This window comes from Panicum virgatum, chromosome 1K, assembly GCF_016808335.1.
Source record: "Panicum virgatum strain AP13 chromosome 1K, P.virgatum_v5, whole genome shotgun sequence".
In the NCBI taxonomy this organism is placed as follows: Eukaryota; Viridiplantae; Streptophyta; class Magnoliopsida; order Poales; family Poaceae; genus Panicum; species Panicum virgatum.
The window spans coordinates 18838578-18865944 of record NC_053136.1 but is presented as its reverse complement, the minus strand read 5'-3'; the positions used below and the strand labels follow the sequence as shown (position 1 = coordinate 18865944).

Genomic DNA, 27367 nt, shown 5'->3' with positions numbered 1-27367 from the left:
CGTCTTTGCGCACTCCGGAGAAGTCGCGATGGGGCTGGATTTCGCGATGCGGAGTCGTATCCGCGCGCGGATATATGCGCGCCGGGAGGGGGATTTTTACCAAGTTGGTAAATTTGCCAAGCTCTTTGCCAAGCTGTTGGGCACCTAATTTTCTTTTTTTGCCAAAAAAATTAGGATGGCAAGTTAAAATGGGGAACTCTTGGAGATGCCCTAACGAGCGAGAATCATATGGCAAAAACTGACCTCAGTTGCTTCCAGGTACAGACGATCATAAGATCAGAAACTCGTTGCATGAGATCTTGAGCTAAACACTAGTAGTCCCTCCATTCCAAATTGTAGCTATTTTTAGAAAATTTAGATTCATAGTTTTTGCTAAGCATCAAGATTAGGGAAAAATTTCTCAGCAAAAAAATTCCGAGAAAACCGATAAATCACATTTATCGGTGGTAACCTGTTTGATAAAAATTCTCGGTAATTTTGAGTCCGCACTCACCCCTTGCCTCCTAAGCTACATATCTTCTCATTTCTAAGCATTGTGATGTCTTATTTTTCATATTAGATTGTTTGGAGATAATCTAGACTATTTTGGGTATAGTTTGAGAGATTTTTTTTTCAAAAATTTTACGAGAAATCTAATAAACATGTTTATCGGCAACCTCCGTTTTTTTCCTTACCGATAAAGTTTTCCATGATCAAGATAAACATTATGTCCAAACTCACAGAAAAAATTATGTATCTAGAATTTTCAAAATGGCCCACAATTTGGAATGAAGGGAGTACATAATAATTAACATACAGGGGAAAAATAGAGTTTCAGAGGCACAGCGTTTGGCAAAAAAATGAAAATTTTTAAATAATAGTATTTTTAATGGAAAATTACAAAAATAAAGGCTGAAAAAAATTGCAAATCTAGTAGCCTGTCCTCTACCCAAAAATTGACAAGGGTTCAAATCCAATAGCCGCACGCATGAGACATGAGCTCTGCTGATCAAGATACACTACTACAAAAATAATTTGTAGCAACGTTTCATTTTTTTCTAGGGGCGAGTCAAAATGTAACCCATTCCTACAAAATGAGTGAGGTTACTATAGCAACTGATCCATCCCTGAAAATGTATTTTTAGGGGCGGGTGACGCTATCATCTGTCTGTGAAAATGAGACCCATTTTTTAAGGACAGGTGATGGCGTTACTCGCCCCCTAGAAATACATTTTAAGGGTGGCTGATGCCATCACTTGCTCCTAAAAATGGGGCTCATTTCTTGAGACAGGTGATGACGTCACTCACCCCTAACAATGCATTTCTAGAGGCGGTGATGAAATAACCCACCCCTACAAATGTTCTCACGCAAAAAAATTATAACTTTTTCATATGATCTCGGATGAAGACAATCTTTATACCAAAATTATAGAGCTTGAAGAGATCTACAGTTTTGTGGTTGATAACTTTTTCATTTAATGTCACTTAATAGTCCAAAATATTATTATAAGTTCTCTAGTTTCAAAATTTATAAGTTTTGATTTATTTTCAAACAACCTCGGATGTAGAATGTAGAGTAGTTCCAGATCAAAGTTTTTAGTGGTATGATCTAAAATTTTGTAGTTTATGCATTATTCATTTAAAAATGTTTAGTATCAGAAGATTATTTGTTAGTTCTGCCCTACATATGGCCATGACTATATAGTAATATCTCATACAACTTAAGTTATATTTTTAAATTTTCACAATCTTAACCTTTAATACACCAAAATATATTTGGTATATTTTTATCTATGTCAATAGTTTACAATAACCAAAGTGCAGAAGTTTCACTTTTTCCACTATATTTAAATATTTAAATAATTTTTAGCATAAAATAGAAAAAATATTTTTAGGGGCAGGTGGTGGTGTCACCCGCCCCTACAAATCGATTTCAGACTAAATATGAATAAAGAGCATATCTTATGATGTCACAAGCAACTGCGTAGTGTGGTGGAAAGGTAGGTATGCATGAGGTTTGAGGTAAGCAGTTCAATTTTTTATTTTGCTATTTTCAAGTTTTTTTTTACTTTTTATTTTGTAGAAAATTATTTGTAGGGATCATCCACCCCTACCAATCAATTTGTAGGAGCGGGTGAGCTCATACCCGCCCATACAAATTGATTGTTAGCTGCAGCTGGTATCGCAACCGCCTTTAAAAATACGATTTTACCTTCTCTTAAATTTTTTTTATGTAGTAGAGGGACGTCAAAGTACGTATTTCCAGTTGATCTGATCGCCCGGTGATCAGGCCAGCAGCAGGATAGGCCACCTACCGAAACAACGAGCATTGAAACTGATTCAGGAGCCCAACATGCACGTCACCTTCAGTCTAGCGCTCCTGTTGACGGACCAGGAGGTGGTGTCGATGCCGCCGTACGCTTATCCTACCACTATGGTTCGACACAGGATTTTGCTTGCTGCCAAGCCGGCGCGCACGGACTTCGTAGTTCCACACTGATGGATCATTGTTCAGTATCAAGTAATTAATGGAAAGGTCGAACAAGCAAGTATCGATCTCTGATTAGTAACTCGTACAAGGATTAGCCGTCGGCAGGGAAACAAGAAAAACGACACGGCTACGTGATTTCAGAATTCAGGAGCAGACTTGGGTCTTCCTAAAAACAAGAAAATACATGCGCGTGTTACCTAACTTCTTTTATCAATAAAATAGACAGCTCTCAAACATTGACTGGATTCCTCAAGGGCGGTATGCAGGATTTTCTTTTTGAAACATGAAGCAATATATGTCTATTTGTCTCTGCTTGTTGATCAAAACGTACATAGTTTATGAAGTTAATTCCGTCAAAAGGTTATTCACCTTTGAGGTCGAATCTCTATCTAGTTTCTAAAAAACATCAAAAGTTAATTATTCAGGTTTGTTCACTTTTATTTAATAATCATGGATGAGATTAATGTGAGAAAATTATTCTCTCTCTCTATGTATAAGTCAATGAACGCAATGGCCAATGGGCATTTATTCTTCCCGCACTGCTAGCGGCCGGCAGCGCTTCCTTGCTTGCCAACTCGCCCATCAACCACGTCCCATCATCGGCTCAACCCTTCATCCCAACTTTCTATAGGTAGCTGAAGCTGAGGAATGAGATCCCACGTCAAACCTTGCAACTCCAGACGTAGTGCCTGTGTGTTAAGACCGGTAATTGATCATGACCACCCCCAAATTAATGGTAAACATGCATGGTGGAGCCCACAGGTGGCCAGGTGGGTTAATTTGGCCTAGCAGCTTGAGCACTATGGATGAGTGGCGTACTAGTTTGGACCTGGCCTAGTGAGCATGCTGGGGCAAGTGGCATGACTACACGACGCTAAACTGAGAACCGGATAGTGCGAAATAGCAAACCAGAAATAACGATGTTGCATGAAGTCTTCGATTTATAGGTACTCTCTCTGGTAATAAATACAGGCATGACGCCTTTGACTTTTTATGATATTTGAGTTTTGAGTTCGATCATTATTTTTGTTATTATTAGAGTATATTTACAATATCCAAATTAAGCATGTACCCGCAAAAAAATAATCTAAATTTAAACGTGATTATAAAAGCATTTCTGGAGTGATATAAATATATACACATTTTCACTACTACAGAACAGTCTTTTTGTCCCGGTTGGAAAAGGTCTTTTGTCCCGGTTTCCCAACCGGGACCGCCAAGGCCCCTTTTGTCCCGGGTCAGGGAACCGGGACAAATGAGGGCCTTTGGTCCCGGTTGTTAACACCAACCGGGATCAAAGGGTCTGCCAACACTGACCGGGATCAAAGGGTCTGCCAGCGCCGACGTGGCAGACACCCCTTTGGTCCCGGTTGGTTACTACCAACCGGGACCAAAGGCCCCTATTTTTTTCTGTTTCTTTTGGGTTATTTCTATTCCATTTCAATTGAATTTTATATTGGAATTTAAGCGGAGTATGAACTGTAATAATATAAATATAAATATATATTCATTTACTCATATAAAGTGCAACACAAAAGTCAATTATATATAAAGTGCAACAAAAGTTTTACATAATGTTGTCATATTTACTCCTATTATCTATATTTGATCTTCCATCATAGTAGAATTCTCCTGCCGGGTCCAGGACCTCATGAACAATAAATCCGCACATGGCTCCTGCCGGGTCCAGGACCTCATGAACAATAAATCCGCACATGGCTTCTTGAATCGCAGGATCCTTTCCTCTGGTATGAGTGTGTCTCGCATATCACTGTCCTGTGGAAAAGTGAGAATATTAATTACAATAATTTACAAAATGAGTTGCACACAAGCTAAGTTTGATAAAGTTTTTTACTTACTTCCTGCTGCCATGTGGTAATGATCCTTTGAGGACCCATTAGGGTATGGATATTCTCTATGACATAGTATGTGCATAAATTAGTTCCTTGCGCCTGCCTCCGACACTTCAAGAGAAAAAAATGAAGTAATTAGCTATCAATGTATTCATATATACTAAAGGTATGGAACATGCTAAGAAAGTAGAATCCCACCCGTACCGGATAGTTTTTCCTCCACTTTAGTTCGGGACTGAAATTATTGCCACTATGGTTCCGAACGAATTTCTTTCAAACCCTGAACACGAACCAAAACGAATAAATATAGTTGTTGATTTCAAAATAATGGCGATTGAGGTGGTAAATTACTTGTCCAACATGTCGGTCATATCTTTGTATTGTTCTAGATCTCTGCGCAATGAGTCCATAACAATCGCTAAGCTCTTGTCAGGATATATGTTAATTAGTATCCAGTGATCTCTACAAGATTTCATGTAGGGTTAATAAAATTCAGTTATATAGAACTAAAATAGTTACATGGCAGAAAAGACTTACCCAAAGTTGTACGGAAATGCAATGGTCGACTTATAGTGCTGAACGGCTAAGTATTTGTAGAAGTTTTTGGAAGTTTCTTTAGGATTGCTGTTGAGATTCTTGCAATTCACAACTATTGGGTCGACGAAGCCGACATGGTAATACCCTTTTTTCCGGCAAGTTTGAATCTCCATCCTACGAGATACAAAATGAAGTAAGGAATCAATAGGTTTGGAACTTGTAATGAATCGGGACTTCAAGAACACACTTACAGCAGCCACAAAGCGACGATAGAGATGTTGAGGGAGTCCTGATGGTATAGTTGGTAGATTTCTTCCCAATCAATCCATATGATGGCCTCTCCACAAAAAAAATCTTCGTCTGTAATCTTTGCGCCCTGCATGAAGTTACAGTCACTCATCACCTTCATGTACAAGTCATGTAGCCTTCGCATTTGCATTGAAAGCAAAGGCACAATCTCTGGGGGGGACAAGGTTGGTGCCCTCCTTATATGCCCATCTCACCACTGGAGCTATCGGATACTCTTTCTTCGGATCCGGATTCCAGTTCGAAGCCCCTGTTATGTCATCAGTAGTGAGCCTTGATGATTGCAAGAACCCCAGAAAGCCTTGTTATTCCTGGTTTAGAACAAGTAGCGGTTGTATTGACTGTTTCTCTTGGGCCCCCAGCTGTGGAACATCGGACGATGACGACCTTGATTTACTCTTCTAGTATGATTTCTTAATTGAGCGATCATAGTCCGAAAGAGGTTTCTCAATAAACTTTCTCCTATTCGCTTCTTTCATTCTAATAAAAAAATTTAATTTTGAAGGGTCCAGTGGTTTATCCTGATTCTCTGGCTCCGTCTTCTTTTGCTTCTTTGGCGGTGACGGAGGAGGTGAGCCAGGAGATGGCGGCTCACCAGGAGTAGTCAACGGCTGCTTAGGAGATGGCGGCTCAGCAGCAGAGTTTTCTGGGGCAGCTCCCGGAGACGGTGGCGGAGGAGGTGAACGACGATCGTGTTGCGGCGATGTCGGCCTTGATCCCTGATCGGTAGGCTTGAGGATGATGTACCACTTGTCCCATAGGATGTAACCATGAACAGCGTCTACTAGTGTTGTCTCCCCGTCACCTCCAGGAATATCGAGCTTGAGATTCTTCCAATCATTGCACACCTCCTCGACCCCAACTTTAGCGTATCCAGCCGGGATCTCCTGCCATGGTACACCTCGCCTGGTGTGCTTGGCATGGCGGAACCGTACGCTACCATGAACCTTAAGTACTTACTACAAGTTTGAAGCGCACAAGGTGTCCGCTAGGTGATCTCATCCACTGAATAGTGTTGCTCGGCCGTCGTATCAATAGCGGCGATTCCCGTATCGGTAGGGAGGCCCGTGGAGGCGCTGCTGCTTTTACGTTGAGATAGGCTGGCCGCATCGACATTAGGCTCTGCAGGCTCCGTTTGCTGTTGCTGCTGCTGGCTCATTGCTAAGGCTACCTGGCATTTAACCTCTTCTGCCATTCTTTCAACTTGTGAGAGGAGCTGTTCCTCTAGCCTTCGCAAGTGCAGGCACTCCTCATTCTTCCTTCTATCCCGGCTTCTATATGTATCGATGTAATCTCTGAAGCCATATTTCCACGCAACCACTCCCTTGCCCCTTGTACGCCCCGGATATTCAGGATTCTGAAGGGCGTATGTCAGTTCGCCCTTTCTCTGCGGGCCACTTGCTGAATTTTCTGGCCAAAGATGCACTCACCTAGGTCCAATGTTCCACCATGAGCATAGTACCAGTTCATTGAACGTTCAGGCCAGGTGATGGTCACAGGCGTGATATCTTTATCAATCAAATCCTGCTCCATCTTCTCCCATTTTGGTTTTGCCATCTTGTACCCACTTTGCTCTAGAGTGTGATGATATACTTTCTTGGAGGCATTTTCCTTGGCCTTTTCCATGTTTCGAGTCCCAAGCTCTGTAGAGTTATATGCAACAAAGGCATTCCAGTGATCCTTCTGCTTTGCAAGGTCTCCAGTGAACTCTGGCGTTTTCCCTTTCTTGATATAATTCTTCATCAGATTCTTCTTAAATGTCTGAAGTTGTTCGGCCATCTTGCTCAGGATCCAGCACTTAGCTGCTACTTCTGATTCAGCCGGAACCGTGAAGTTCTTCTTCATCTCCTACCAGAGCCACTCCTTTTCTCTTTTAGGCATCGCATCCCTTTGCTCGCTTGGATTGTTAGCTTTCCATAACCTAAAGCTGATAGGGATGTGGTCCCGGACAAGACAATCACATTGCCTAATGTATTTCTTTGTGGCTGCTTCTGGAGCGATTGGTTCGCCATCTGGAGCCACTTCTGTTATGATAAATCGCCCTTCCAATTTCTTGGTCGGGCCTCGCTTCATTTTTTTGGTCTGCTGACTTGATGATCCAGATGGCTTCAAAAAAAATATATATTCATGATTATGACTCATTGTAAGTACGACTTAGAACACAAGGATCGATGTTCAGGTATATACATTTGCTTTCTGGTCAGCAGCAGCAGCTGTATTATGATCAATTTCCTCGCCACCGGACATAATGAGGTATATGTCCGTATTGGCGGTGTCGTCGGCATGAGGAGCCGCGGCCGCGCTACCGGATGCAATCATGTCCATTAAGAATTGCTCATCATCCATCTCGTCACGTTGCGAGTCCATCTTAACTGACTATTGAATATACAAATTGTTTTGATCAAATTAAAGTAAGTATCCAACTAATTTCCATCTAAATATGAAACTAAAATTCCAATACATTTCAAACTAAATTTTCATCTAAATTTCTATCTAAATTTCCAAAGTAAATTTGCATACTAATTTCTAAGGATCCAAAATTCCAAGGATAAAAAATTCTATCTAAATTTCATACTAATTTTCCAAACTAAATTTCCATCTAAATTTGCAAAGTAAATTTCCATACTAAATTTACAAGGATCCAAAATTCCAAGGATCAAAATTTCCATCTAAATTTATATCTAAATTTTCAACTAATTCTCCAAACTAAATTTCCAACTAAATTCACCATGTAGTTCACATTGCCAAAAATGACACTAGCCATTCTCAAACATTTATCCATTTGTCGTGGGTCCATCTTAACTAACAATTGAATATTGAATACAAATAAAACTAACAAATTTATAGAAATTTTTCTAGTCATCTAGTCACAAGTCTTACAATTTCGTCTTGTCACAAAACTCACATTGTCCATCTAAAGATTCAATTGAATTTCACATCTATTTAATGTAGTCACAAATAAACAATTGGGTATGTACAAAATTACAAACTAAATTATAATACCTATTTATCCAAAATATACATAAAATGATACCCTAATTAATCCATCTAATTTATACCCTAATTTACACCAAAATTAAACAAAATTACACCCTAAATTTCACATTTGTCAATACTTTTCTTTCAATTTTATTCCTGCATATAATTTCACAAAGTTTACAATTTTTTGTTTCAATGTTTCCTGCACAAAATCATTTCAAAATCATCACATTGCATAATTAGGGTTAGTTGGGGGGGGGGACGGGCAAGGGCGGCGGCGTATACAGGCTACGGCGGTGGCGGCGTACAGGGCGAGGGCGGCCGGCGCTCGGGCAGGAACATGGAGGTCGGGGACGACGTCAGCACTCCGGGGCATGCACGGCGTGTGGCGTCGCATGGGCGAGAGGATACCGCGGTCGGGGATGACGGCGCGGCGTCTCATGGGCGGCGGAGCGTGCTCAACGAGGGGGTCCGGGGATGACGGCGCGGCTCGGGCCAGGGCGGGCGCGCGGCGCGTGGTCTACGCGTAGGCCGGGCGGCGCGTGCTCGACGTGGAGGGGGTGGCGCGCGGGCGGCTCTGCTGCGTGGCAGTGGAGATGAAGAAACAACTAAGTGTGGGATCGAGCAGAGGAAGAGGGAAGGGGGCGGTATATATGGTGGGGGGGGGCCTTTGGTCCCGGGTGAATACACGACCCGGGACCAAAGGGTCTTTGGTCCCGGGTCGTGGCTTCACCCGGGACCAAACGGGGTTTTGGCGGGCCGGCGAAAATGCCCGGCTGCGGCCCACTTATAGTCCCGGGTAGATCTACCACCCGGGACAAAAGAGGCCCGTTTTTCCATTTGGCGCCAAACCTGTTGGTGCTTTTGTTTCTATTTTTTCCTTCATTCTATTATTTTGTTAGTTGTCTTTTAAAATGTATTATCATCTGTTAATTCCATAGAAAATAATTCATGGGTCAAAAAATTTACCAAACAAAGTTTATGGATTTATTTATATTTGATATGTACAACAAAAAATTTTCATTTCTATTAAAGTGATTGGATCCATGATTTACATAACTTCATACATGTTATAATTTTTACTTTGACCATTCAAATATGTACTAGCTTAAAGAAAAGTTTCAAACTAATGGTTTTCGACAAAAAATGAGTTATCTCAATACATTAACGTTAAAAAAGTGAGTTTTACATTAAATGTAGTTATTTTCATAGAATTGGTGAAAGTGGGTATTTGTGAGTCATGAAAGTAGGTACTAACCCTATAAATAATTAAGTACTAACCCTATAAGATATATAAGACAAATTGATGCAGTACATGTATAATCAAAATATTCAAATTGCCCATCAGATGTTCATGAAATATTACATAATGATTATAATACATCAGGGATCAGCAGCTAATGGTACGGTAACAGACTTTCTCTTCACAAATGTTTCTTGATTATGATCACGGCGCAAGTATGGAGCATCCTCATTAGCTAGCAGCATGCATGGATCAGCATTGACTGCGAAAGGGGGAATGTCAACAAAATTATTATAATTCTCTGACAAGTCTGTCTTGTCCTCGACTCCAACGATGTTTCTTTTCCCTGAAAGGATTATGTGTCGCTTTGGCTCATCTGTTTGCTTGTTGATCCCCTTCTTTGGCTTGCTAGACATGTCCTTAACGTAGAAAACCTGAGCAACATCCTGGGCTAGGACGAATGGCTCGTCTCTGTACCCAAGATTGTTAAGATCAACTATTATCATCCCGTACTGATCTTTTGTTACTCAAGTCAGCTTCACCCACTGGCATCGAAACAGAGGCACCTTGAAATTGGGACTATAATCCAGTTCCCATATCTCTTCAACGTAACCGTAAAATGTCTCCTTTTTTCCATTACTGTCTGTGGCGTCCATACGGACACCACTATTTTGATTTGTGCTTTTTTTTTTGTCTTGGGCTGCCATGTAAAATGTGTTCCCATTTATCTCGTACTCTTGGTACGTTAAGATATTCCAAGACGGTCCCCTAGACAACAAGGACAGTTGTTCCCTATATCCATGTTATGCATTAGATGTCTCCGCAACCAGCTGCCGAAAGTGTCGATGTGTTGACGTGTAATCCAGGTCTTAGACTTTTCTGGGAATTCTGAGGTTAGAATCTTCTTATGTTCGTCGATATACGGATCCACTAAGGACGATTGTTGAAGAACCGCGTAATGCGCTTTTTTGAACGAGTCATCATCTGTGCAGACATGAGATTTTTTTCCCTAGTGTGCCCTTTCCATTTAGTCTCTCCTCATACCGCGATTCAGGGACCCCAATTGGTTTAAGATCATCAATAAAATCAACACAAAAGTCAATAACCTCCTCTGTTCCTTACGCACTGGCGATGCTTCCTTCTAGACGAGCAAGGTTACAAACACATTTCTTTAGTACACCCATGAACCTCTCGAAGGGGAACATGTTGTGTAGAAATACAGGTCCGAGGATATCAATCTCTTTCACAAGGTGCACTAGAAGATGTGTCATAATGTTGAAGAATGATGGTGGAAATATCATCTCAAATCCAACAAGACACTGTACCACATCGTTCTGCAGCTTTGTTAGATTGTCTAGGTCAATTATCTTTTGAGAAATTGTATTGAGGAAGGCACATACATTCACGATGGTTAACTGCACGTTCTCAGGCAGAATCCCCCGCAGCACAATGGGAAGAAGTTCAGTCATAAGCACGTGGCAGTCGTGAGACTTTAGGTTTGTCAATTTCTTCTCTTGCAAATTTAGGATTCCTTTTATATTCGATGAGTATCCAGATGGGACCTTGACACTGCTCAAGCATTCAAACATGCTTTCCTTTTCTTCTTTGCTAAGAGTATAGCTGGTGGGACTTAAATAGTGTCATCCATTGTCTCGCTTTTCAGGATGTAGGGCATCTCTGTCTTCCATTCGTTGCAATTCCTGACGTGCTTCTAGTGTTATTCTTTCCGTACACTCCCAAGAATCCTATCAGGTTGACACAAAGATTTTTTGTGAAGTGCATCACATCAATTGCATGGCGAACATCTAAGACGTCCCAATATGGTAGCTCCCAAAAAATAGACTTTTTCTTCCCCATGGGTGCCAATCCGTTGTCGCTCAGAATAGGTTGGCTACCTGTTCCCTTTCCAAATACTTCTTCTAGATCTTTGACCATTTCCAATATGTCACTGCCAATACGGTGCTTCGGTTTTGTTCGGTGGTCTGCCTGCCCTTTGAAATGCTTGCCTTTCCTTCGTACCTGATGTCTGACAGGAAGAAACCGACGATGACCCATATATACACACTTTCTGCAGTGAGTCAACCATATACTATCGGTATCCTCCAAACAGTGTGTGCAGGCTCTGTATCCCTTGTTGGATTATCCCGACAGGTTACTAAGAGCAGGCCAGTCATTAATGGTTACGAACAACAATACTCGTTGGTTGAAGTCCTCTTGTTTGTATTCGTCCCACATCCGTACACTTTCTTTACGCCATAGCAATAATAGTTCCTCGATCAATGGTCTTAAGTACACATCAATGTCATTTCCGGGCTGCTTTGGGCCCGAGATAAGTATAGGCATCATGATGAATTTCCGCTTCATGCATAGTCATGGTGGAAGATTGTATATGCGCATAGAGTGACAGGCCAAGTGTTGTGCCCACTGCTCATCTCACCGAAAGGATTCATGCCGTCCATACTCAAACCGAACCTTATGTTTTTCGCATCCAAGGCAAAGTCAGTGTACGTTCTATCTTTTTTTCTCCACTGTGACCCATCCGCTGGGTGTCTCAACATTGTGTCTTGCTTGCGTTCCTCTTTGTGCCATCGCATCAACTTAGCATTATCTTTATTTCTAAACAGACGCTTCAGACGTGGTATTATAGGCGAGTACCACATGACCTTGGCGGGAACTCTCTTCCGGGGACGCTCCCCCTCAACGTCCCTAGGATCATCTTTTCGGATCTTGTAACGCAATGCACCGCATACGAGGCAAGCATCCAAATTCTCGTAGTCACCTCGGTAGAGGATGCAGTCATTAGGACATGCATGTATCTTCTGCACCTCCAATCCTAGAGGGCAAATAAGTTGTTTCGCTTCGTACGTCGTGCTAGGAAATTCGTTGTCTTTAGGAAGCATTTTTTTTCAAAAGTTTTAGTTATTCACCAAATCCCTTATATGATACACCATATGTTGCCTTCCATTGCAGCAACTCCAGTATGGTGCCAAGCTTCTTCAACCCATCCTCACATCCTGGGTACAATAACTTGCGATGGTCCTCTATCATCTGCTGGAACTTTAGCCTCTCTTTTTCACTCTCACAATCTTCCCGCTCACCGCACAATGCCTGCCCAAGCTCGTCGGTGGGCTCATTTTCTGCATCATCTGCTTCAGGCTCTTCCATCGCAGTATCATCGTCAAAGGCACTGAATCCAGCATGGATTGGAATTTGGGCTTCATTCTAATCTACTTCTTCATTGTCTTCCATCATAACACCCTTTTCTCCATGTTTGGTCCAACATAAGTAATTGGGCATGAAATCTTTGTTATTCTGGCAGTGTAAGTGGGCAGCACATGAAACCATTCTGCTTGTTTGCCCCGACGACATTCAAAAAATAATGCAAGCCATCAATGAACTCTTTGGTACGTCGGTCAGCTTTGTACATCCATTGCCGGTCCATCTGCATTGTTTGAATAACATGAATAGAAAAATAAATGGTCCAAAGTAATTACATTACTCATACACAACGATTAATTAAAAGGTCTACATAATCCATCACACAAATATAATAATTTAAATGGTCCAAGCTGAAATAATAGCAAATACAATACATGCATGCTAATATAAACTACTCACCAGACCTATTGACCGAGGCCTCGTGAACCGTCTCGCGAAGTCTCTCCACATTACGGTCAAATTCTAATAGCCCTGACGCTTCACGCCTTGCATTATATCGAGCCATCAACTCGCGATCGTCATCCGTACCATGTAATTCGACATTAAATTCACGCTGAAATTTGCGATTATCTCGACCAAGTTCAAAGCATTGAAATGCTCTCTTAACCCAACAACGAATACAGCATCTCAGAAGTCCAACACGCTCCTCAGGTCGGAACTCAAGGGAATGTCCGGTGGGCTCCATTTGATTGCGTACCGCCGCCCGAGCGGATGCCCGACGCTCCAATGTACTCACAGGTGGCAAACTCATACTCTCTACACTTATCTTTACAACAATATAATGAAGACACATACAAAATACAACTAATTATTCATAATACAATAAAAAATTAATAAAATGATAAATAGTCACATTGTAATATATACATACACACATTGTAATATATATACTCTCATTGTAAACAAAAATCTAATTTTAATTTATAATAATAATATGAACTCTCTATACATGAAAAATCACACATCAACTCTCTATACTCATCTAGATAAACTAAATGTCGGTACCTCCGGACTAGGGTACCCCCTCTTGCTGTATCAAGACTCGTGGTTATCTGTAACTACGCCCAAAGGAGCTGAGCAACCGGACCCCTAGGGTCCGACTCCATCTCACCGGACCAACGGTCTCGGACCCGCATCCTGCTCGGGGACGGGTCTGGTGTCACCACGTGTCCCTGAGAAGGGAGCGCTCGGACAAAACAGCCGGGGGCCCCGGACCTCCCACGAGGTCCCGGACCCCCATATACTATCCGAACCCCTCGGCTATCCAGACCCCTCGGCAGGGAGGGAACAGACACCCCGCCTGGGGGGTCCGGAGCCGCCGCGTGTCCGCAGACGCAGATACGCGCGCGGCTGCCAAGCTTCCTCGGGAAGACTTGGCCACCTACCGCATTCAATGCGGGAGGCGTTAAGTGCACCATAGCAGAGCCCGAGGAGACTTTCGCCAGGCTGTACTGTTCATCGCGCGTTACCAAGGTACACAGTACAGCCGCTGGCGCCACCCGCGCCACGCACGTCAGTCTGCTACACCAGTTAGACACGACAACTCGGCGACGGAGTATCATAACGCCTACACGGTAGACCCAACAGTCTACGCCGCAACCTACGCTGCCTCAACGGGCGCCTCGCCGATGAGATAGGAGAAGACCCCCCTCGGTCAGAGAGTCAAAGAAGGATGAAGTGTATCCGGCAAGAGATTCTCCATCACTGTAGCACCACTACTGTCTAGTAAAATATACATCCTTATTGGGCCCACCTGTCGGGGTCCGACGCTTTTGTACGCGTCCTCCTTGCTCTATAAAAGGGAGACGCCCGTTAGAGAAAGGTCAGGTCCAGCAGGGGACTTGGAGGCAGAGGATAGACTCATCCACAGACTCAAGAACAATACAACTCTCAGTGGACGTAGGGTATTACACTCCGGCGGCCCGAACCACTCTAAGTCCCGAGTGTTCTTGCTCCCAAGCTAGATAGGCCTAATCGCTTCGCGCAATCCCAAGTACACCCCCTTGGGGATTAGGCGGGTGCGTTCCGCCACCCGGCTGTGGGTACCCCCAAAAGCCCACAACACTAAAACAAGTAAATCTATCTATATATGCACATCTAAAAGTACCGCACACATTTGAGTTCAAATGATATAAAAATGAAGAAACTTTCACAATTAAACCTCCCATTTCTCTATTTCTAAATAATAAAAACTGAGCTAAACAAGAAATAAATGATGAGAGGAACAAGCTCCTAACCTTTATAGCTGTTCAATGGACAGGGAATCAAAGAGTCTTCACAAATTGTGGATGAAATGGGCAAGAACTCCCCCCACCCGAGCCAAGAACAGCAAGAACACTGAGCTGAATGGCTCGGGCGGGGGAGGAAGAAGGGGGATATAGGTTGGGGTTCTTTTGTCTCGGTTGGAGCCACCAACCGGGACCAAAGCCCCTACATTTGTCCCGGTTGGAGGCTCCATCCGGGACCATTGGTCCTAGGGGCCTTTGCTCCTAGTTGGTAGCTTCGGTCCCTGTTGGTGGCTCCAACCGGGACCAAATGCCCTAGGGACTAATGGTCCCGGTTGGAACCACCAACCGGGACAATTGTGGGGGCTTTAGTCCCGGTTGGTGGCTCCAATCGGGACAAAAGGCCCCTGCCCCCCACGCTGCCCAGGCTAGCCGTTGGACCCGGGACCAAAGCACTCTTTGGTCCCGAGTCCAAAGGCAGCCGGGACAAATGGCCTGAACCAAAGGCCTGTTCCGTAGTAGTGTTTAATTATTTGTCTTAAAACCAAAAATGGAATAGCTTTCAGGGAAATGGTGATTCATGTAGTCCATGCTCGTCAACCTCTCCGTACCGATAATTAGAATATTATGTGACGACCATCTAATTTTGGAATTTTAATACACTTATGTAATCAAGAAATAAGCCCCTATTTCTGGGTGCAACAAAAAAAAAGGAGAAAAAAAGCAAGTTTCAATTAAGATGTGTGAGGCTTGTTTGGTAAACAAATTAGATGGAAGATTGTATGTAACAGCAAATAATATAATGGCATTGACATGATTTATGATCTGATGCAACTATTGGAATTTTTTGGAGACATGAAAAACTGAGTTAATATGACGACGGAAAAGCTAATATGTGCTGTTGTGCAATTTACAAAAACTGTGTATATTTTCTAGAGGACACAAATGTGGTGTCCAGCAACGAATGTTGAAAATATACAATTTCAGGAGGCATCTGTTTACATCCTGCTTGATTAGTTGATTATGAGGCTTCCATCACTCGGGTCATTTGGGAGATCGCCAAAAACAAAAAAATAAAAAAAATTCTTGTGAACCATGGGATTCTTCCACCGGGATTTTAATCTAATACAATAATATAAAATAACAGATTGAAACAGTGTAAAAGCGCTGAGCTATACACTGGAGTAAAAATTTATCAAACAAATATTACAAATATATCAAACAATATGATAATACTTTGAATGCAACCAACGAAATTCAATGATGCTGTATATGAAATTTTAAGGCATAGAAACATATTCGAAATCGGATATTCATATAGACACTACAACAACAACAACATAGCCTTTTTTCCCAAACAAGTTAGGGTAGGCATTATAGAATGACTTGTTCTGTATACAAGCTCAGAATAACATATATGTGAAGGGAAGGTATAGCATTATAGAATGAGCTAACCTGTGAAAAAAAGGCTTCAAACATTATTACAAGGTCTTCATCTAGGAACTAAAGAACATTCAGATGAGAGGTCAAGTTATAGGTGCAAATCCACCATCCATACAGAATACCAAGCATTATTTGCACATGATCGAAAGATCAAATAGTGACCAGGAAGATGAGCTATTTGGTCCATCGAACAAAAACAAAACTTACGGAAACAAATGCTCAATACAACCTGCTGATAATAAACATATAAAATGAGACATGTTCAACCACGATAAATTAAATCAAGATAACTTATGAAATAGGCCATCACACCACAGATGTTACAGTTCAAATCAGTTGTCATTCTAATCCGAGTACTGTCATAATTTGCTGCAGTCAAATTGCCTAGACATATTTCAAATGATTTCTATAGTTTCCATAAATTCAGAAATTAGGAGAAGAAATGCAATAAAAAGACAAATAGAAAAGGCAAGACTTCCAGCTAATCCTACATAAAGGAGAAGATTCATTCAGCAAAAGATCTATATATAGTTTCCAACACTCCAAAACAATTTTGGATCTATATATAGTTTCCAACACTCCAAAACAATGTGAGATCTATACAAAGGCTATAAATACAAAAGCTAGCTAGAAAAACAGTAGATCTGAAAGAGCAATTATTCAAACAATTTATATGCTTCCCAAAACTACATAAATTGAGGGAGCTATACATAAACCCCATAGAAGCAAACAAGAAAAACTCAGAGAGGAAAAAGGAACACATTTGTTCAAATAAAATTTTGTTTTCCAAAACTACAGAAATTGGGTAAAGTAGTTTAACCCCACAAATGAAATTGTGAGAAAGACAGAGGCAGAAGGAGAAGACTTGTTCAAACATTTTCTGTAGTATTACCAAATCTTCGAAAACTGTGGGTGCTAGCTACTCTTGAACCCATGCAGATTGAAGGAGGGAAAGTCAGAAGCAAAAGAGGAAAACTTGTTCCAAAAAATTCTATGATTTTCAAAACTAAGGTAGTGGAACCCCACAAATTCAAATGATATAAAGATATTCAGCTATTGCTAGAGACCGAGATGAACAGAGCAAAAGCTGATAGCCTTATAATTAAGTTCTAATTAGTACCAAAGACAAAGGCTTGGGGCTCTCTCCACCCCTTTAATATTACCAAAGACAAAGAAATGAGGAATTAACAGTGCTTAGATCATGCATGCAATAAATAAGCAATAACGACTAGGCAATGGTATTTGAATATCCAAACCTGCTAGTGTAACAAAACTTTGATGCATGCCAAAATGAATTGATCTGTAATGAGCTGACCTGCAACGACGATTAAAAAATTGCTGTTGCTATGAATGCAAAAGTAATATTTGAATATATTACTAGACAGTTCCTCATCCAGTGTCTGAAAGACAGGCCATTCCACCATCAAGAATGTAAAGGTCACATACATACAAGTGATTATGAATCCATATTCTCCAGTGATATATGTATACTATTGAAAACCTTTAGTCCAATCCCAATTGGCATACAGTAAGAAGAAGCAAGACAAATGTCTTCAATTCCACACTACTGGTGTTGGCAACAACTGTTGTCAAAAGCTTTAATTGTCCTATATACCATGGAATGCTGATCATTAATAATACATGTTTATTATTTGTCACAGGACTGTGATCTGAATGACAAGGAAACTGGCATTCTGTTTCAATGGATGTTGAAAATCATATCAATGCAGAAACTGGAACAGAGCACCAGCTGCTCACATATGAAAGATCTGTATATACTAGCAACTATGCTCTTGCAATAAAAAAAAAAGGAATAGGTTTATGTAGAGCAGTACCACAGCTGTTTCTCATTAAATGGTTTCTCATTGTAACTGTGTACACAAAATCAAAGCTTGTATTGAGTGATGACAGGAATTCTAAGAAGATGTGGAAGAGGAAGCACAACAAATCAGTCTAAGGAATTGACATGATTTATGATATAATGCTTCATAGTTCTATCCAACATAATAACGAATTCAAACAACCAACACAACATTGCAAATTTCAATTATGAATCCACAACACGCAGATATTCTCAAATAACAAAAATCCAGGGGATATTTAATTATAACAGCACGCATCTGCAGGCAATATCCAGGTTGAGCAACCCACCTATGAGGGATGCACCAAAGCAAGCAAAGAATATATATAGCCCTCAAGCTAATTAAAGGAGCTGACACATACATGTTCAGCAGAGAAATAAGAAAAATAAAAATAAAAGTTGCCAGAGAAACCCAACCATCACATGTTCTCAACAACAAGAAGAAATAACTGAATTCACTTAATTGACCAGCATGTGAACAGCATTTGTAAATATAATCACACCATCGTAATCACCCCCTTTGGTTCAATGCTGGGAAGACTGGAGGCCATGGCATCATGAAGGCAGAGATCCCACACAGCTCACGACCACCATCGTCATCTTGCTCTGACGGCTGCAGCACCTTCTCGACCTTCCTCTTCTTGACATCCAATAGGAACACGGGCCCATTTTTTGCCACTGTCAGGAACACAAACTCTGCGCCATCCCCAACTTCATGAATCTCTACACCGTAGTTTAAATCCCAAGCATAGCCGTGATCGGGGCCGTCGGCCATGTTATTAAAATTTTCATTCCGGAGAATTTTATCCCAGATTTCCATGGCAACAAGGTCACCAAACACCTTAGGGAGATAAACAGTTTCCACCCTTTCCCAGATGCCTGCTGCGCCTCCGTCCATCCTCCGGAACCAAACATGAAGCTCCACGCCCTTGGCATGGACGAGGTAGATCCCGGTATCCCCAGCCCTTGCCAGGGTGTGGTCCAGGATGTCTAGCTCCACACAGGACACCGTCACGCCATCGGGGAAGCTCACCACGGAGAAGGTCTCCGTGGCCAGATCGAAGACGACGATGCAACCGAGCACGGTGGTCATGTAGAGCCACCTGCCCCCCACCAGCAGGCTGCAGGGTGCTGGGTTGAACACCAGCCGCACAGGGAGCTCCAATAGGGGCGAGACATGGGTGGCCCATCCTCTAGTCTGCCGCCGAACATACACCACCTGCTGGATTAATTTATTCATGGTAGAATCGAACCTGGAGGGCATCATGGTCATCCCGCCAAATGCGGACAGGGCATCGGTGTCGCGGGGATCACCGCCGGCGCCGGGAAATGGGATGAGCTCAACCTGCGCGAAGGGGACGCCTTGTGTGATGAGTTCGCGGGGAGGGAACGACGCCGGCCGCCGAATGACACTGCCGGCGGCCGCCGACCGCAGCGGGCAGCGCACAGAGTACTTCTTGCCGTGGCCGCCCCCGTGCTTGACGAGGACGCTGCCGTTGCGGCAGCCCACGACGAGATCCGCGGGTCCGACGTCGTTGGCGGCGGCCCCGACGAGGCGTGCGGCGCCGTCGAGCTTCGGCGGGTGAGGTAGCGGCACGAAGCGAGCGACGTCAAGCTTGGGTTGGAGCGCCGCCGGCGGCCAAATGGAGCCGTGGCCGAAGGTGGCGAAGAAGCCCAGGAGGGCCGGCGGGCTGCGCGCGCGGAATCGGCGGAGGAACGCCGGGTCCCTGGCTGCGCCGAGCCAGCGGGTGGAGACGAGCGCGGCACGGACGAGGTCCGACGGGGCGTCGAGGAGGAGGAGGATCTCGCGGAGGAGGTCGATGTTGCCGAAAACGGCGGCGACCGGATCCGCGGCGTCCTCCAGCGGCGGCTGCGCCAGGAGGGCCCGCTGCCGCTTGGCTACCGTTTCCATTTTGCGATTGGGGTTTGGGAGTGGAGACTGAGAGCGCGGGGTTTTTTACATATTTATCATTATAGCAGACGGCACTAGCTCGTTTACCACTCTTAAAATGATTCCTATATATTTAGTACTCATATACCTTCAGCTCCAACATTTTTATCACTTTGTCTAATGTGGCACGCCACGACGAACTAAGACTGACTTCAACAATCATATGCAAATGCATATATGCCTCCACGAGTGCACTGTGCATGGCCGATCGGAGGTCCAACAAGCGACGCAAACGGCGATGCATTTTGCTCTGCAAGGAGAGAGGTGAGGTAAAAATGAATCACCTCTCTCCTCGAAGACAAACGAGCCCGCGGGCCAGGCGAGCCGCGGTCGCCGCCGACCCCTCCTCGGCGCCGCCCCATCCTTGCCATAGCCGCGGTCGCCACCGCCCCCTCCCTCCCTCTCCACGCTGGCCCCCTGGAGCACGAGCAACGGAGGCCCATGGCGGCCTCGAGCTCCGCCGCCTCGGGTCGGCCGGCCTTGGGCTCGCCGGCCGCAAGCTCGCATCCTCGGGTCCTCCTGTTCCTCCGCCGCCGGCCCGTCCTCCGGGGCATGTGGATCCGGGGGCGGCGCGTCGATCCTGGGGCTGCCGGCGCGGGAGCTCGTGCTGCCATCGCCGCTCGTGTCCGCGGACGCCGCAGCGGTGCTGCTCGCGGTTGGCGTACCGCCCGCGGACCTCCGGCGCACGGCGGGGATGTGCCCGGAGCTGCTGTCCGTGCTCGCGGAGACCATCGTGGCCGCGCTCCGGTTCCTGACAGAAGAGGCGGGCGTCCCGGAAGCCGACCTCCCGCACGTGCTCCGCCGCCGGCCGCGCCTGCTCGTGTCCCTCGTGCACAGAGCCCACTGACCTCCTCGTCCAGCACCACGCACTCCACCTCCGCCCGCGAAGCTCCTCCGGCGGGGTGGCAGGATCCGGAAGGCTAGCGGGGGGGCACGAACGGCGGAGGGACGCGTAGCGGCGGCACGCTCAGCGTCGAGCTCCGCGGAGGGGCGAGCGGGGCGGCACGCTCGGTGAAGCGACGGGGAAATGCGCTTGCTGTTGGAGACATCGCGATTTGAAGGAAACGCAAAACACTGTGTATACTAGGCAAACGTGGATTTGCCTCTACAAAATGGCTCTCCTTGTTGGAGTCAGTCTAACACGGTGACGTTGAGTCAGCAAACTCATACAAAATGTCCTCGCTGCCTCTGATCTCCTCCTCTCTTCTCCCTCCCGACAACTAGGTCCCGCTGCTTCTCTCACTGCCAGGTGGACTCCACTCGTCAGCTTCGTCTTTCTCCTCCTAACCGGCGACGCGCGCTGTCCTGTGGAGAAAAGGGCAAGAAAGAAAATGCGGAGCCCTCGTGAACTGGTAACTGATGCTGAGGACCGGGCGGTGGACATGGTCTTTGTGAGCCCGCTGTAATTCCCGGTGCCGACCGGTGGCTTCCTGCTCTCGGTCTTTGTGGACCACCTACTCTAAATTGACTGGAGGGTATTCCCCAGCCGTATGCAGGTCTCATTGGGCGCATTAGATTTTTCTCCTTCGGTTGATGCGAAATTTCAAATATATATTTTAATGATGTGGTTAGTGTACACCTATCTTCTCGAAGAGCATTTTCAAAAGAGTTTGTTTTTTCTGTATGGCACACTCTGAAAATGTGATTCTGTGTGCTTCACCTCCCATTCTTTGATTTAGTCCCTAGCACACTCTGAATAGATTATTTTGTGTGTGACCCATTATTTTTATTAAACAATTCTTTTGCAACTTTGAAGGTGAAAGAATATGGGTAGAAAAACTAAAATACTCCTTGACCTTATCACCTCATTTGACCGGGTGGAGGCGCCAGCGACCGCACAGCCGCCGCCCCCCACGCATGGTTCAACTTCCCGGACGGGAGCCATCGCGGTTTCCACGGTTCCCGTTTCTCGTCCCGACTCAAAAACGAGAGACCGATCGTGAAACGCCGGAAACTGGTCGGAAACGCCGGAAACCGCCCGGTTTCCCGTTCCCGGACTTCACCGGGAAATTACTTCCCGACGGGAAGTTAAACCCTGCCCCCACGCGCGTGCTCGCGAGGTGGCGACTGCGCCGACACCGCGGGGAGCCCGCACCACCGCGCCACCCGTCGCGCGCGTGTCCGCACTCACGACCGCAGGAAGGCGCGCGGCGCGGCCTCCAAATCGGCGACGCAGTAGTTGCCGGAAGGCGTCCTCAAGCAGCTCGTGCGTGAACCGCTCCGTGCGATGGGATCGAGGCGACCTGCGGCTTATGAGGAGGTGCCGCGGCCATCCGCGTGGCCGCGCGGCGCATACATGGCGAGGGGCAGGCAATGCGTGGAGCGCTGCTGATCTGTCGCGCTTGGCCACATCCGGGCATGCTGATCTTGGTGCTGGTCGGGACTACATGCGGTGAGGCGACGACAGTGGTGGCTGAGGTTGGGGCAGCACAGAGCAGAGCCACACGCTGGGGACGAAGTTGTCACATATTGGTAGGGGTGATAATAGGCCATGGCTATAGTGGTCTCTTCACAGCTCAACAAAATCCTTTAATTTTTTAACTCAAAATTTATAAAATTAGAGTCCAGTCCTTAGATTTTCTAGTTCAAAATCTTGGACTCTTTACCACCCCTATGTATAGGAGCCAGTAGAGTAGTAGTAGGTGGGCACTAGAATTCCAGCATCTGTGTCTATCCCATGTACGAGCTAAGCCTCCTCCCATCTTGTTCTCCTGACGCTGTACATCTGGCAGTTCTTCTATGCATTATTGCACTTCATGGATTACCATGCCAAAGACGCAGAAGAACGACTCTGGGCTCTCGCCTCCGATCGGGAAGGGTTCCTATAAAGGAGCTCGTCCCATGAACGAACGCAGAGGAAGCGAAGGAGAATGCATTATTTGTTGCTAACACGAAAGTCCAAACCTCGTAGCGTGCATGTTGGCTGAGTAGATGACGGCAGCACCGGCCGGCCAGGATGGTGAGGACGTCGCCCTCCCTGACGCAGAACAACTCCCTCCTCCCCTATAGAGCAGCGCGACGATGACGCTCTCCCCTTCCTTGACAAACATGACCTATTCGGCATCGTAGTGGCTGGGCTGGACATTTTAGTCTTTGTACCCCACATTCTCTCACCTCCTAGGTTGCAAAAGAGTTGTTTAATGGGAACAATATGTCAACAAAATGATCGTTGACAGTGTTATTACACAATATGCGCACAAAACCACGTTTTCAGAGTGTGCCACAGACAAAAAACCTTTTTCAGAAATAACTCCATACTTAAGGGCTCCTTTCTAGAAAGTAAATAACATGTGGGGCAGTGGGGGAGGACAGACTAAAGTTGAGGTATGGCATTGCTAGATTAGACAGAGCTCCAAATCTTGATTCATGGTGACATTGTAGAGAAAACTACCAAAAAATGCAAATATACATAAGAAGTAGAGGTACTCCCGGTAAAACAATGTATGGCAAGGGCCACACCTTTCCATACAGGGAGCTCTGCCACTGCACGCGGGGCTGCCTCTATTCTCTGAGTTACTATTTTTTACATTTAGCTCCTGTAAAACTCTGTATTTCACAACTCCTTTTTATCATTATAGTTGAGACCCACATGTACATGTCTCATCTGTTTTTCTCCCTTTGTAATGTGGGGCTAGAAACATCTCTCACTTCTCTCTGTCCTTTCAGTTATGACCTCTACAGCAGTTAGGCGACCATCTGCTTGTCCTCCCTTGATGAGCCCAGAAGGGGCGGAGGTGACTAAGGATGGTAATTCTATCCGTGGATGTGGGTACCCACGGATTTTGTACCCAATAGGCACGGGTATGAGCATGAATTTATTGGTACCAGTATGAATTCTAACTCGTGGGCAGATCGCAGGTACAACTTCTTACCCAAAATCTAAAAGCCACAGTAGGTTTCGTCTAGCCTACCAAATTAAAAAGCCCTAGCTTCCCAGTCCCCATGCCTTGCCTTATCCGCTCAATCTCATCCTCACCTCCATATCTGGCCTCGGAAAGTCCACCCACTCATGCCTCCACTCCCCACCCAGCTGTTGACGCTCAATAAAGACAAATCTTAATTGTCAACTTGATCAGAAAATCATGAGAGTTTGCATTTCATACACGCATATGTTTCCAAATAAAGGCCAAAACTCACTTTACCCCTAGAAATATGGAAGACTTATTTTCTAAGCTGAAATGTAGGATGCAAGCACACTTTGATCCAAGATAAAATCATCGACAAATCAGAGCACAAGTGTCAGGCTCAAATAGATCAAAAGAGGCTAAAATGCAATACTTAACTGGTTTAGGACAAGGCCTATCACCTGCTTTGGACATGATGTACGTCAGGACAACCCACTGGCCAAAGTTGGGGGCAGTCGGCCATTAGCCGACGGCCCTGGTCGACCGAGCCCATCTAGGCACAACCGCCTTTGAGATTTGACGTGATGGTCTTTGATTGGCTCCCGGTGGCGGTTCAAGGAGGCATAGCTGTAGCTCGGCCGTACACCCCCCCATGGCTCCCTCCCTCCTATATGAGGGGGGGGGGGGTGAGATATGAGACACACCTCTAGTTGAAGCTCAAGCTCATTTTCTTGTTTAGTTCTATAGGTTAGTGGAGTTTAGGTTGAAGTACTAGTCATCGGGTCCCCGAAATTGCTCAGGAGTTCTGGTATGAATTTGTCTCTAGCTGTCCTTTGTAATACTCGGTCGTTTGTAATAAACTTATCTTGTAGTTACTATTGACGTGAAAATGCCACCGTAGGGGGACTCTCACGTTCCACATACGCTAGGGCCGGGGAGATCTGCTTTGCTTCGATGTACCGAACCCAAACGGCGCGCGTACGGCACGCTAGGTGTGCCAATCAATTTGACCTGCAATTGACAAGGAAAGTAGACGTTAAATTCCAAATGACTAGCCGATAACGATAGGCACACACGGATCGGCCATCATAAAAATGATTCGTGAGGAGACAGTCCACGCTCATAGCGACGTAGGCTCCATGCAACACCTAGATCCAATCCCGATTGGCTGTGGTCGAATCCAACACAATGAGAGCCGATAGCGAATAGATCTAGGCTGGATAAATGTGATGTAAACTTAAAACAAACTAGATTAAAAGCAACCTAGCAAGATCTAAGCATACATCGATAACTTGATGGTAAAAGCAACAACAAGCTAGACTAATCGGATCAAATTAATCTAACAAATCGCCAACTTTTACCGATAACTGGTGAGCAAACCAGACGCCGCAGGACGGATCTGGAGAGTTCGATAACTGGTGAATAGCTAGAACCCACCGGACGGATGTAACGTGATCGATAACTTTGAGTGCCATAGACGGAGGAAGAAACGATGCGCCGTCAACCTGAACCCATCTACGCAACTCTACTCGAAACTTTTCAACAAGCGATGGAACATATATACCTGCTGAGAAGAACTCGTAAACAGAAAAAGCTACTGCAACTATAGCGAAGCCGCCATGCAGAAAAGTAGATGCATTGAATGTAAAGTTTTGTATTAGATATTGTTGATCAAAGTTTACAAATGATGGAGGTCAGCTAGTTATAGCATAACTCTAACCTCTTGCAAATATGGCGAGATTACAACTTGCAACACACGAAATAAACTTGCCTAATTTAAACGAAGCAAAATCTAAAAGATAACTTGCCAGCTTCATTCGCCAGCGCCTTCCATAGCTCCATCGGCTGCAATGCCTACTCTTGGCCCAAAGGCCCATTTTATTCCTTCTTCTTCTTTGACCCAGCATCAGCCCATTCTCCATCGGTCGCTTGCCCAACAGATTGACACGTGCCAAAAACGGTGTAACACATGCCCGCAGTTTTGGAGTGAGATAATCTTTTACTCCGAAATTCCTTCAGTCTCATCAGTTCCCTTCACCTCTTCATGTGGATTCTGTCCCACATAGTTGACTCCTCGCGTCTCATGCATGTGGTAAGTGCAAAAACTTTTCTTTGCCCCTGGCTTCAGCTTTTCTCCTCCGCCGATTTGCATCGAGATGTTTCACCTTCCATCTTTCCACCTTCCTCTCTGGACTTATAAATAGGGGTTTCTTGATGCATCAGGCTTCATCTCTCCTTTTCTCCCCCTAAGCTCCAGAAGGATTCCAGATCTCATCACCAATGGTTAAGAACGAAGTTGCGAGTGATGATCCATCAACTTCCTCTTCAGTCCGAGGCATGAAACTTTGCCGATCAATCCTCTCTTCTCAGTATGACTCAGTTCTAACTGGCTTCTCATTTCTTGCTGTGAAGGAGACGTGCTTTGGTATTCCACATGAAAGAACCTCAAGAACTTCTTCTGAATTTCAGGATCCATGGTCTTCTGAAAGGTATAACTGGTAAGCGCTTCTTAACCTACATCCCGAGAACTTGCCACCATATCACAATCATCTCGACTCTTTCTTCCTTCATCCATGGGATCTTGGACAAGGATCCTGGAAGATGGGCCCTCCTGATATCTGCATTGAGCATCAGAAGCAACATCGCCAAAAGAACTTTTCAGCCGGATGCAGGGTTCCTTCCATAGGGCTTCCATAGACAGAGGGCTTCTTCATCCTCCCCTTTCGGTACTCGCATTTTGTTCCCAACTCGAGGAACAAACTGAAGAATCTTTCAACATATGAAGCATGAAGACCTCAAGCACCAACGAATAGATAGCCAAATCCATTGTAATATCAACTTTTGTAATACTCCAATATTAATGAATTGGCTTGATCTACTCTTCCTCAGCAAATTTTATTTTTTGTAAATTTTTGCACTAAGGGTGCTACATATTGTATCGGCCATGATATACCACTACCACAAAATTCCATTAACCGAGACATTTTAAAATTGCCTCGGAGGCGGGCACACTAAAAAACCGCCTCGGCTAATGCCTTCGATTAACCGAGGCGGTCATCTTTTATTAACCGAGGCACTAGTCAACGAAACTAATGGCTATAGCACCATCCTACTCCCGGTCTGGGGTGCTTCCTCCCGCAGAAGGTCGCCCGGGGCTGTGAAGCTATCTAGAATGGAATCTCCATGGATCCTGCGATCGGGGGCGATAGGGTCCTGCCCTCTCCCCCTGACACTGAAACACTATCCTCCTGCAGTAATGGTGCCGCGCATAGCTAGCTCGGGCTGGGTCCCCCCTCATAAAGGATAAGTGGTGTGCACATTTGACATAGTTCCATCACTAGGGCTACAAAGTCAAGTCCTTCATCCAGCCGAGGCGAGCGACTTCGTCCAAGTTGGCATTCCGTCAACACGGTCTGCAATCGATACCCATTACAA

General features: G+C 44.9%; 1 protein-coding gene across 1 annotated transcript; it reads right to left on the bottom strand.

Moving 5' to 3' along the window:
• Positions 1-18647: 18647 nt before the first annotated feature.
• Positions 18648-20048, bottom strand: LOC120653598. Its single transcript, XM_039931309.1, has one exon. It carries the CDS (start codon positions 20046-20048, stop codon positions 18648-18650), a length of 1401 nt encoding a protein of 466 aa, XP_039787243.1.
• Between the last annotated feature and the right edge of the window lie 7319 nt (positions 20049-27367).

Coding starts and splice junctions, on each gene's coding strand:
- LOC120653598 (XM_039931309.1), bottom strand. CDS start 20,048: ATGGAAACGGTAGCCAAGCGGCAGCGGGCCCTCCTGGCGCAGCCGCCG.